Source organism: Pelodiscus sinensis, chromosome 29, assembly GCF_049634645.1.
Source record: "Pelodiscus sinensis isolate JC-2024 chromosome 29, ASM4963464v1, whole genome shotgun sequence".
NCBI lineage: Eukaryota > Metazoa > Chordata > Testudines > Trionychidae > Pelodiscus > Pelodiscus sinensis.
In genome coordinates, this window is record NC_134739.1 from 8,105,715 (window position 1) to 8,118,215 (window position 12,501).

Sequence of the window (12,501 nt, forward strand, 5' to 3'; positions counted from 1 at the left end):
GAAAGGAAGAAGCCAGGGGCTTTTCACAGCTACTTCAAAGCTTCTAGCTGGTTTCCACCAGCCTCATACAAGTCGCTTCAAAGTGACTTCGGTCTTGACTGCGAGCAGAGCAAAAAGTTTGAGACCTGCCATGGATAACGTAATCAGAATTGCCACACTTGATCTGCTCCAGCCTTCTGTCCCCGACCAAAACCTGATGCTTCAGTGCGGTGGTGTCCAACCTGTTCTGAAGCATAGTGGCTACAGCTAGACTAGCCGCACTCAACCAACCAAATAGCCACATGTGGCTAGTGTGTTGGACACCACAGCTTCGGAGGAAAGTAGACCACCACATTAGCCAAATGAAATAATTTGCTTCTTCCGCCACACACACAGGAGCTCATCCTGGTCTCATCTGGAGACACATGTAAACCTACAACCTGACAGTCAAATCCCTCCTTTGCAGAATCTGCGTCCTTCCTTGTTAGAACTCCAGATACTGCATAAACCAGCAAATGCCAGCACATATGGGAGCTGACCTTCCCTCCCCTATCCCAAAATAAATCAGGTTGGGTTTTGCTACGATTCACGGGTGCAATAGCCAGAGATTTGGTTGGTTTCTTTCCACCACCCCTCGAACTCTCTCCCTCAGCACGGAGGCAAGGGTAGATTACAGTTCTGTCACTTGTTTACAATTCCTCTCTCCTTAAAGAAGACAGCCATGGCTAGCAGAGGGTTTGGATTAAATAAAGCCCTGTCTTTTATCCCCAGGCATCTTTTGTTCTGACCCAGCCAAGTGAGAGCTGGAACCTAGACAAAGCATGAACGCCAAGAGCAGGAGAGTGCAGAGACAAAGTAAAGCCACTCCCAGCTAACCAATGTGTCTGTTTAATAACTTAGAGGTTTCATTCCTACCAAAAAAAAAAAAAAAAATTCACATGGTTTATATAAAAATCCCAATAATACAAATACTCCCCTCCCCTACCCTTCCTTTTAGTACTGGTGGAAATTAGCACCCATGCACCTAGAAAAAAAAAAAAAAAAAAACTACTTGCAGTGTTGGACCTAATGCACGTTGCCACCAGGTTACAGTCTCCTGATCCTACCCGACTGCTCTTTTCAGTTCGCTTTTGGCTCATTATGGGCCATGGCTCTCGGTCTGGCTGGGGTCTGCCTTGTGTCCTGCCAGCCCGCGGGCACAGGTCCACATCAGTGCCTCCAGTGCACTCCTATTGGAGCCAGGCCAAGTCCCGGAGTCAGAGGTCCCCGGGCAGGCAGAGGGATCCCCCAGAGGGCGCTGTCCTGTAACAAAGCCCTGGTCCATATGGGAGGTTTGGGGCCAGCCAGGCTTGGCACTGGAGCTGCTCGCCCTACACCCATCAAGCAATGCGCTGGCAGCCCGGAGGGGCTGGGGCAGGCCCAGGGGGCTGGCCGGTCGGCCTCCCCGGGGCTGCTCATCGCTTCTTCTTGCTGTGCCGCAGCATCTTCTTCCTCTTGAGGATCATTTCGTAGAGTTTCTCCAGCCCCTGCTGCAGGCCCAGCCCGTCCACCGCGCTGCAGGCCTGGGTGTAGCTGAGGGTGGAGGCGCTCAGCTCCTGCAGGGCCAGCAGCTTCTCCACCTCGGGGGCCGACAGCGCCCCCGGCAGGTCCTGCTTGTTGGCCAGGACAAGCACGGGCACGCCCTGGTTCTCCGAAGTCCGGCTGATGCGGTGCAGCTCCACCCGCGCCTCCTCCATGCGCTCGCCCTCCGCCGCGTCCACCACGAAGACCAGCCCGTCCGTGCGGCGGGTGTAGGACTTCCAGAGCGGCCGCAGCTTCTCCTGCCCGCCCACGTCCCACACCTGGAAGGCGATGGCGCGGGAGCCCCCCAGCGGCACCCGGATCCGCTCCATGTTGAAGCCCTTGGTGGGCGCGCTCTGCAGGAACTCCTGGAACTTGAGCCGGTAGAGCAGCGAGGTCTTGCCGGCCCCGTCCAGCCCGATCACCACCACGTGTAGCGCCTGGAAGGGCGGCAGGAAGGGCGGCGCGGGCGCGATCTCCGCCAGCTGGTTCCCCATGCTGGCCGGCGCTACAGGGCGCGGCGGGCTGCGGCGGGGAGAAGGGCAGGGTGAGCTGGGAGGCACGGAGCCGCCCTCCCGGGGAAGGGAGAAATCCGGGCACCCTTCCCCAGCCCGTTCCCCGGAATCCCTCCCAGCTCTCCCCACCCCCGCCGGGGTCCCAGCGCCCCCCACGGCCACGTTCGTGGGATCCCCGCAGGGGCGCCCCGTCCTCAGCGCGGAGAATGGGGGACCCCCGCGCGCAAAATTGGGGACCCCAGGCCTGCCGGCCCGATCTCCGGCCGCGCCTCCCTGCTGCAGCCCGCCCGCTTACCTGCCATCAGCGCCGGGCAGCCCAGGAATCGCAGCCTGTCCGGCAGACACCCGCTGCCGAGAGCTTCTCTGCGGCGACTGGAGCCGCTGGAAACTCCTGCGGCGAGGGAGCTAAAGCCTCCGAGACAGCCCTTGTGATGTCACGGCGCCGCAGCCAATCAGCGCAAGCCGCTGTGCACAGCTGGCTCCAGCTGTTTGCACCTGGACCGCGGCCCGGCCGCATAGAGCCAGCCCGCAGCTCCTTCTACACCACAGCCTTCCCCCCTGCGCCACCCCGCCGTGGAGAACTCCTCTTCTTACCTCCCCCCAGCAGCTTCCCTAGCCCCAGCATAATGGGGTGATGTCACCTTTCCCAGCACAGCCAATTGATATGGGGAGGCCTGGGGCCTGGCAAAACAACATGGCTACGTCTACACTGGCATGATTTTCCGGAAATGCTTTTAACGGAAAAGTTTTTAGTTAAAAGCATTTTTGGAAAAGCACATCTAGATTGGCAGGATGCTTTTCCGCAAAAACACTTTTTGCGGAAAAGCTTCCGTGGCCAATCTAGACGCGGTTTTCCGCAAAAAAGCCCCGATCGCCATTTTCGCCATCGGGGCTTTTTTGTGGAAAACAGTACCATGCTGTCTTCACTGGCCCTTTTGCGCAAAAGTCTTTTGGAAAAAGACTTTTGCCCGAACGGGAGCCGCATAGTATTTCCGCAAGAACACTGACGATCTTACATGAGATCATCAGTGTTCTTGCGGAAATTCAAGCGGCCAGTATAGACAGCTGGCAAGTTTTTCCGCAAAATCAGATGATTTTGCAGAAAAACTTGCCAGTCTAGACACAGCCCTCAAGAACATAAGAGCGGCCATACCGGGTCAGACCAGTGGTCCATCTAGCCTCTTATCCTGTCTGCTAGCAGTGGTCAATATCAGATGCCCCAGAGGGAGGGAACACAACAGGTAATCCTCACGCGATCCCTCCCCTGTCATCCATTTCCAGACAAACAGAGGCTACAGACACCATTTCTACCTAAACTGGCTAATAGCCATTGATGGACCTAACCTCCATGAATCTATCTGGCTCTTTTTTTAACCCTGTTAAAGTTCTAGCCTTCACCACATCCTCTGGCAAGGAGTTCCACAGCACTGACCTAACCTCCATGAATCTATCTGGCTCTTTTTTGAACCCTGGTAAAGCCCTAGCCTTCACCACATCCTCTGGCAAGGAGTTCCACAGGTTGACTGAGCACTGAGTGAAGAAAAACTTCCTTTTGTTTGTTTTAAACCTGCTGCCTATTCATTTCAGTTGGTGACCCCTAGTTCTTATATTGTGGGAATAAGTAAATAACTTTTCCTTATTCACTTTTTCCACACCAGTCATGATTTTACAGATCTCTATTATATCCCCCCTTCGTCTCCTCTTTTGTAAGATGAAAAGTCCAAGTCTTTTAATCTCTCTTCACATGGGACCCGTTCCAAACCCCTCATCACTTTTCTTGCTCTTTTCTGAACCTCGAACAAACAAGCCCCTCATGTTCCCAAGCAGAGCCTTCTCTCCCAGGGGAACAAGAGGCACAGGCCCTCACCTACAAATTTAATGTAGCTCAGATACTAGGGTAATAGACATTATTACAGATTTCTAAAGGGTGGCTGAGTTAGTCTGTTTCAGCAAAAATGAATCCAGTGCACCTTAAAATATAACAACTTAATTCATGTTAATGGACACAAATCAGACATCAGAAATGGTAACACACAAACCTGTAGGGGAACATTTTAACCTCCTTGGACATTCAGTAAGGGATTTAAAAGTAGCCATCCTTCTACAAAGGAAATTTTATCACCCAATTACAGAGGGAGACTGCTGAACTGCAATTCATTTACAAAATGGACACTATCAGCTTAGCCTTCAATAAAATATTAACTGGTTAATGCACTACAAAGGCAATTTCTCCTGCCTTTCCTATTCACAAGTCACCATTTTCCTATTCACATGTAGCCATCACAAGCTATGAATGGGATGCATCCACCCTAACACAATTAACATAATTAACACTGGTCCTACAATTAACAGGTAATTGCTTTTGCTGTTATATATACACTCTGGTTTTGTAATTTCCACACCAACTAATCTGATTTGTTAGTCTCTAAGGTGTCACAGGACTACTTGTTGTCCAAATAAATTTGTTAGTCTTTAAGGTGCCACTGGACTCCTTGGATGCTATAGAAAATCCTAAAATATTCAGCATCTAAGAAGGGAGAGCTGCAGAGCAAAGCCTTGTTTTCACAAAGAAAGCCCACAGATAGTGGCAGAAGCATGCTGCTTTTTCCTTATATTGGGGACTGTCTGTAAGGACTGGCTGAGGTGCAGGTGTGCACACAATCAGAGAATAAAAGGCCACTGCTAGATGCTGCTCCCCGAGAGAAGATGGTGACTGTTATCAGTCAATTATGAAATTAAATGTGCTTCCTAAGAAAGCGGCTCCCATTCTAGGAGAATGTGTGGTCTGAATGACAGCTGTCAATCATAGCTGGGGTTGTTCAGTAGGCTTTTTTCCATGCTTCATCCTTCCAGGTAGCAATACTCACTGAGCAGTCACAGTTCATTTACAATGAGCCTGCTGATAGAGAAGCCAATTACACCACGAATCTTAAAAGGGTTGAAGGAATGAGCTGCTGCTATCTTTGGCAGATAGTGGAATCCAATAAATACGTGACTTGGAGCATAAGCAAAGGACTTTGCAAGAAGAGATGCCTGCTCACCGCTCGGCTGTGTAAACAATTAGGGAGCAGCTAAAGCAGAAGGATGGTTTGGAGGCTAAGGCAGTGATCTGAAGCAAAGGGGATCTGGATTCAGGTCCTGGTTCTGTCCCAAGTGAGACATCAGGCAAGTCACTAAATGTCTCTGCATCTCTGAAATAAGGACGAGTGGATTTCTCTCCTGCACTCTGAGGCTAAATGCATTCATGGTTGTGAGGGGTTTTGGTTGGATGTTACCGAGGTGGTTTTGGCAGGGCTATGGGGTTCCCACCCTGCAGATTAAAACACTCCTTGGTTCTTAAGGGAACACTTGTGTAGTCTATAGGCTTTCCAAGTAATCCAGCTTTGCTTAAATAGCCCCATGCATGGAGAGGTGAAGTGACTTGCCCAAGTCTGCACAGCATAGTGGTAACAGAGCCAGGAATAGAACCCAGAAGTCCTGGCTCCCAATCCCTTCTGCTCTCCCCAACTGGGTACAATTCCCTCCCCGTGTATAATACAACCCCCTCTGAAAACAGTTGCTAGGTGTCACTCTAGACTGAGCACTAGCCCCCCACTGTTCAGGCCTGTGAATCTGCCAGCCTGCCGCACAAGTGGGTGACTAGCTACTTTAAAGGCTGCCAAGAAGCTGCATCACTATGCTTATTGAGCTAAGCCAAGCAGATTATCATTAACAGGAGTGATTCAATGGATGGCATCGAATCTGATTCAGGGAACAAATACGTCACCTTTATGCCCTTTCTGTGAGTCCTGCCTGCTATGTCACGTGACATGAATTTTGGTAAACCCAGCAACCCTCTACACCTTGCTCGTTAATGCAGACAACGCTGGCAGCCTCTGGTCAGAGGCCAGACCTGAGGCCTGTCCATACAATGAGCCTTCTAGCCTAAAAGTAGCAGTGAGGAAACAAAAGTCAGCTTCCACTGGGGCAGGCCCACGTTCCTGGGACACCCCTCCAAAGGAGAGATCCTCAGTCCAAAACCCCCTATTATTTTTGGTTACCCCTCTTCTCTGCTCTCCTGCCCACTGGTTTGTCTCATTTCCTGTCTCTTTGGGGGCAAGGAGTCATGTCTTATGTCTGCCTGGCCCACTGGGCCCCATCCTGTACCTCAAAAGAAATGCTCAGAACCAACAATACATGAATACCATAGTAACACTAATGATAAGAAGTGATGGTGTTCCAGTGGGATGTTTCACCCTGCCATTTGATAGCTCAGAGGCACCAAGGAATAGCAGTTCTTTATCTCGCCCTTGCTTGGTATAGTTGGTGCTGCAGCAAGGCAGACAGGGCAGCATTTCCAGCCCCCTTGGGCAGCGTAGGCCATCCCTGGAAAGCCCGGCTTCCCCTGGGCGAGGGTGGCAGAGCCTGGTGTTTACAAGTGAAATCACAGCTGAATGGCAGCAAGCAGCCTGCTGTGGGCAGGTGAGCTGGATCCACCTCCCCCCCCCCCCCGGCCTCCCAGGTGAGCTGGGTTCCCCCCCCCCCCCGGCCTCCCAGATGAGCTGGGTCCACCCCCCCCCTCCCGCCTCCCAGGTGAGCTGGGTCTCCCCCGGCCCCCCATTGCCCCTTCAAGTCCCTAGATTCCCAGCGAGCCTGGGACGTGATGGGCGCCCGGTGGCCTGAGCAGCCAGGTCCGGCCGGGTGTCGGGGGAAGCGGAGCTGCCCCGTGCCCCGCATACGGCCGAACGCCCACGGGCGCTATTGGCGTGGCCGGGCACTGCCCAGGCTCAGCGCCCGAAAGGCCGCGTGGGAGGGGGGGTCAGGGGATCCCCCAGGACCTGCCGCACCCCAGGCGCCCCCAGAATGCACGTGGCGCCTGCAGGGGATCCCGGGGGTTCCTTCGGCTCCCCCCGAAGAGCGGGCGCACAGCGCCCCCTGGCGGGGAGCCCCCGGCTGCAGGGAGCGGGGGAGGGGCCCCCGCCGGGGGTGGGTCCCGGGGAGGAGCCCGCGGTCGGCTCAGCGCCTCCCCGGCCCCGGTTGCCTGGCAGCTGCCGCTGCATTGTGAGGCCGGGCTCCGGAGGTCGCCGCTGGGGCTGCCCCTGGGCAGAGCCAGTCCCAGCCCCGCTCCCCCGGCCCCATGTCCAGCTACCACTGGGAGGCCCGGCGCAGGCAGCTGATGCTGGACCGCAGAAGGCGGAACCAGCTCCTCCAGCAGGTGCGGGAAGGGGGGGGCGGAGGAGCTCAGGAGGGGGCAATGCCTGGGGGGTGGGGGGTCGAGGCCCTGCCAGGAGGCTGCTCACTCAAGGGCCGTTCATTCCCCTGCAGAAGGAGAAGGAAGCCTCCCAGGTGCCCGAGAAGAGGCTTGCACTCAGCACCCCCAACCTGCAGCCCCCGGGGGCTCCCTCGCCAGGTGAGGGGGCAGCGGGGTGGGCGCTTTCCGGGGCTCAGGCCAGCAAGGGGGTGGCAGGCGGGCCCTGGTCTGAGTGGCAGCATGGCCAGCCGTGGAGCAGGACAGTAGCAATGTGTGAACCCCCCTTGGTCTGGGGAATGGGGGGGGGGGCACGGGCAGGTACCAAACCAGCTTCCACTGCTGCAGTGTTGGGCCCAGAGTCAGCACCCGCATCCCCCAAAGGCCCAGCTCGTCACCTGCCCCCCATCTGGGGAGCGGCGGTCCCTGCTTCTGCTGGAACGGAGGCTGCACCTCTGGAAAAACCAGGCCTTTTCTTCCCAAAGCATGTGGGAGCCAAGCCTTTGCCCCACGCAGAATGGGAATAGAACCAGACCGCAAGATGGATCCACTAAGGGGCCCCTCTTTGCCCTTCACAGCAACCGGAGACAATTCCCATCGGAAAAAATATTGCTCCACTCATCCATCATTCCCCACCTGCACCCCAGGTGGCTGGTGAATAATACACTGACGGATGAATGAACCAGTAACTCGAGCAGGGTATAGGATTTACAGGATAACAGTCAGTGGTACAGAAGGGTAATGCCAGGACGAAAGCTCCAGTGTTTCCAATGGCTAGAGTGCAGGACACCATAGGTCAGGACGGCTGGACTCTCTTACCCACTGCAGTTGGAAGGAGTTAGGAAGTTTAATTCATTAGTGTTTGTGAAGCACCTTGAGATTCAAACCATGGCCTAGAATTCAAGCAGCCCATTTTGTATCCACGCAGGACTCTGCAAAGAACTCTACTGAAACAACACAGCCACATGTGTCTGAGGGAGAAAACCTCACCTGCAAAAAGAGGCCCAGCTGAAAATCAGGCCTTGTGTGTAAATAAAGCCTTTGTACAGACAAAAAAGGAATCAAAATATCAATTTAGTTGACAGTTTCCGTTATTTTCAATCATGTGTCTCCCTGTTTGATTTCACGTAATCAGAACAGGCCACTATCTGAAAGGAGTTAATTCATTAGGCAACACTGCCACACCATGCTCTTCAGAAGAGCCTATTGGACTGACAATGTTGACGCTCACTCCACCCGAAAACCCCTGAAGAAGAAACTGCAACTCTGAAACAAATCAGCCTGAAACACCAGGGCTGTGTCTAGACTGGCAAGTTTTTCCGCAAAATCAGCTGATTTTGCAGAAAAACTTGCCAGCTGTCTACACTGGCCACTTGAATTTCCGGAAAAGCACTGATGATCTCATGTAAAATCATCAGTGCTTTTCTGGAAATACTATGCTGCTCCCGTTCAGGCAAAAGTCTTTTTCCGAAAGACTTTTGCGCAAAAGGGCCAGTGTAGACAGCACAGTACTGTTTTCCACAAAAAAGCCCCGATCGCAAAAATGGCGATCGGGGCTTTTTTGTGGAAAACTGTGTCTAGATTGGCCACGGACGCTTTTCCGCAAAAAGTGCTTTTGCAGAAAAGCATCCTGCCAATCTAGACATGATTCTTCCAAAAATGTTTTTAACGGAAAACTTTTCCGTTAAAAGCATTTTCGGAAAATCATGCCAGTGTAGACGTAGCCCAGTTGAATAAAGTTTTAAAAAAGGTTAAAACTCAGTTCCCTCGCAGTTTGGAGTATTGGACGCTCCAGGAACAGACCACAAGGCAGTCACCATTGCTGTCAGTTTTACAAGGAAGGCCCTCGGCTACTTAAGTGCAGGGCACCCTAAGCGAGATAGAAACATGTCCACACCCAGAGATGGATTCAGACAGGGTTAAGTACAGTTGCAGTTTGTGTATAGACTGGCTCATAATATAGCTGATCCAGTCAGAGGGAATTGCAGCCGGCTAGGTTTCCTCATATTATGATGAGAGTGAAAAGCAAGGCAGTGTTGTGTGTCATGCAGCATAATATCAAGTGCTTCAAAGAAAGTCAATCCTTTAATTTTAGCATCATAAACTAATGATGAAACAAAGCAGGTTGCAAGTCTAAACTCGAATGCACCATTGCAAATCCCTTTCACTGGGCCTGCTTTTCACTGGATCGTTTAGGGCAGCATAAAGCAACACAAAGGCATATCAAGTAACTCTTGTGACGCTGCCTCTGTCCCAGAGATGCAGGGTGGGATGTCTGGTCTTTGTGGCTTTGCAGTTGTTCTGGGCAAAATTCACATTTTGAGGTAGTTTCTACCAAGGCAACTGAATTGGGTTAGTAACTTGTGATTTATTTCAGAAACCACCCACTGCTGCCAGTGCTGCCAATGCAAGTGTCATGGGACGATAACCAGCGCGAAACTGCCACATCGATTCTCGGTAAGACAATGGGGAAGGGGTGAGAATAGAATTGGAAGCAAGAACTGGCTGTTTGGTTCTTTGATGTAAGGGTGTGATGCTTATGCTTGAGCACCTTGGATTTCTCAGCAAGGCAATTGCCTAAGCCCATGGTCACCAACCCATCGATCGTGATCGACCGGTCGATCCTGGAGGCTTGACCAGTCGATCGCGAGGCTTTGGGGCCCCTTCCTTGGTGCTCCCACTCCCAAGACGCAGGCCATGCTGATGCAGCTGTGCACCAGGTCCCGAAAGTGCACAGGCTGCTCTTCCCCCTGCCCCAACAGCCGGCGTGGTACCTAAAATGCCAGTCCATCGCACACTAGGGACTTTGTTCCCTTGCTGCCTTTCTGTGCCTGGGGGAGGGGGCGGGGAGCTGGGACTGCGCCGGCTCTGGCTGCTCGGGTGGTGTGTGCTGCCGTGGGGAGCAGAGAAGCAAGGCGCGCGCTGCCCAAGCAGTTGGGGCTGGTGCAGTTCGGGCCTTCCCCTCCCACATCCCAGGAAGGCAGCAGGGGAATAAAGGCCCCAGTGTGCCAGCTCCAGCTTCTTGGGCGGCACGCACTGCCATGGGGAGCGGAGAAGCAAGGCGTGCACTGCCCCAATGGTTGGGGCTGGTGCAGTCTGGGACTCCCTCCTCCCCCTGCGCAGGAAGGCATCAGGCATGCGACAGACCAGCGTTTCAGGTTCCGCGCTGCTGTTTGGGGACGGGGGAGCAGCCTGTGCACTTCCTGGGCCTTGGCGTGCAGCTGCAGGAGCCCCAGGTATTGGGCCCTGTCCCCTCCCCTCCACGCCAACCAGACCCTCCACAAGTACCCTGTTCCAGCACCCACAAGCACCCTGTCACCTGCCCCAGCACCCTGCCCCAGAACCCTGTCCCTGCACCCACAGGGAATTTAAAAATGGTAGACAGGAAGATGCAAATAAAGCCCGGGATATTTAAATCCCAGGCTTCATTTGCAACTTCGCATGCCTACATTAGCCACCATAGTTCGAACTAGGGGACTAGTGTAGACATACCCAGAGAGCGTTCACATTGGCAGCACTTCCATCACAGATGAGGGTGGCTCTCCCACAGTGCAGCTCTCTCCCTTTTGATAATAGGGCTTGTGGGAAAAGGGGGCAGGTGATCACGGTGCATCCTGGGTCCTTGCACAGCCCCGTCCTCCCCAAACGCTGATCAGCTCCAGTAGCTCAGCATTGCTACCAGCAGGGGGTCAATTGCTCTGTGGAACAGGTATTGGCGCTTGGCCAGAGACTCTTGCCAAGCAAACAGGAAGAGGAATTTCAAAATTCCTGGGGCTTTACAGGGAGAGGGGCAGATGTCTGTTTACCTGGCATCAGAGCAGCGGAGCTGCTGGCCAGAGTGGTCACCTAGGCATTATGGGATATCCTCTCGAGGCTAAAAGGCACGTAAACAGGAAGATCACCACCACCACGAAAGTATCACCGCTCAGAGCTGTACGCTTCTCGTCGAGATCGTTTTCCTTTTGTGGGGAAACTTCTGAATGACCACAAAAAGCCATTGCCAGGTACAGAGGCTACCATGGTTTTTGTGCAAAAAACAAAACCAAAAAGAAAACAAAACAGACTTTTTGTGCTTTGAAGGGCAAGTGTAGACATGCCCCAAGAGATTTTAGCACTTGCATCTTTTGTTTGCCACCCACAGTCATCTTAATGAACCGCATCCACATCAAGAATTAGGGTTTATCGCCACTTAGGTGTTTTGCCACTTAACTATACCAGTATAGTTAGCGAAGGCACTGAAATGTTCCCAGTGTGAATGCAGTTACGCTGGTACAAAAGGGCCTTCTGTAGCCTAACTTATTCCAGCTCATCCCCTTTATACCAGCATAAGGAGGGGTTTTACTGATATAACTTTCAGCAAGAGTCACCTGCATTTTTGCTGGAGGTGAATTCCGCTCAGTTCTGCCCATAGTGGATCATTATTTAACCCCGCCCTCCCCCCCACTGCTGCCCACTCCCCACCTCTGTAAAATTTTGAAACAAAATGAACCATTCTCTTAACATGCAGAACTGAATTTCAATCTCCCCCCCCCCACCCCCACTTCCCCCCGATTATCCATCGAGATGGCATAAACCAGCCACTGTGCACAATTCCGCTCTACATAAGAAATATGGAGGCTAATTCTCTCTCTGTCCCTTTCCAGGCTGTACAATACACACAACAATGGTAATGCCCCCATAACTAGCCACACAGGAAAGATGCCTCACCTAGCAACACGCCTTTAAGCACCAATGAGATCCAGACAAGGGCAGCTGACTCCAACACCACAACGACGCCATCAGCATGGAGAACACAAAAGACCTGCCAGCCACTCCCCAAGAGGAGCTGTAACCCGTAATGTGTAATAAACTCTCCCCACCCCCAGAACATTGTGCGGGTACGGCCTCTCTTGAGCAACCAAGAGCACCCTGCAGTCGTACCTAGGTCCATGCAGGCATCCTGGCACCAATCTCCTTGCCAAGACGGCAGCAGTCAGCCAACGCCTGGGACTTTCTATGAAAACTAAGCGAAGTTCAAACAAAGTAGCATCCTTAAGAATGGACGTAGAACTTTTAAAAGTTGCATTCCCAGTCCATTAGGGATGTGGAAAGTTGGTTAAAAAGGTAACTGCTGAAAATCTTTGCGGTTACACGTGCCGCAGGCTCTGCAGCAGAACGCTTAAATAAGCTTTATATTAAGCTTTATACAGGCAGTCCCCAGGTTACGTACACGATAGGGAC

At 52.9% G+C, this 12,501-nt stretch overlaps 2 protein-coding genes across 2 annotated transcripts; one reads left to right on the plus strand and one right to left on the minus strand.

Moving 5' to 3' along the window:
• Positions 1-557: 557 nt before the first annotated feature.
• ARL4D (ARF like GTPase 4D) lies at positions 558-2,569 on the minus strand. The gene is made up of 2 exons (XM_006125706.4): positions 2,350-2,569; positions 558-2,064 (listed from the first exon to the last, which is right to left on the minus strand). The coding sequence occupies exon 2, from the start codon at positions 2,034-2,036 to the stop codon at positions 1,434-1,436; it is 603 nt and encodes a 200-aa protein (XP_006125768.2). The 5' UTR covers positions 2,037-2,064; positions 2,350-2,569; the 3' UTR covers positions 558-1,433.
• Positions 2,570-7,072: 4,503 nt separating this feature from the next.
• On the plus strand, positions 7,073-12,148 carry LOC112546232 (uncharacterized). Its single transcript, XM_075911383.1, has 4 exons — positions 7,073-7,248; positions 7,359-7,443; positions 9,659-9,738; positions 11,925-12,148. The coding sequence occupies exons 1-4, from the start codon at positions 7,171-7,173 to the stop codon at positions 11,949-11,951; spliced, it is 270 nt and encodes an 89-aa protein (XP_075767498.1). The 5' UTR covers positions 7,073-7,170; the 3' UTR covers positions 11,952-12,148.
• Positions 12,149-12,501: the final 353 nt, after the last annotated feature.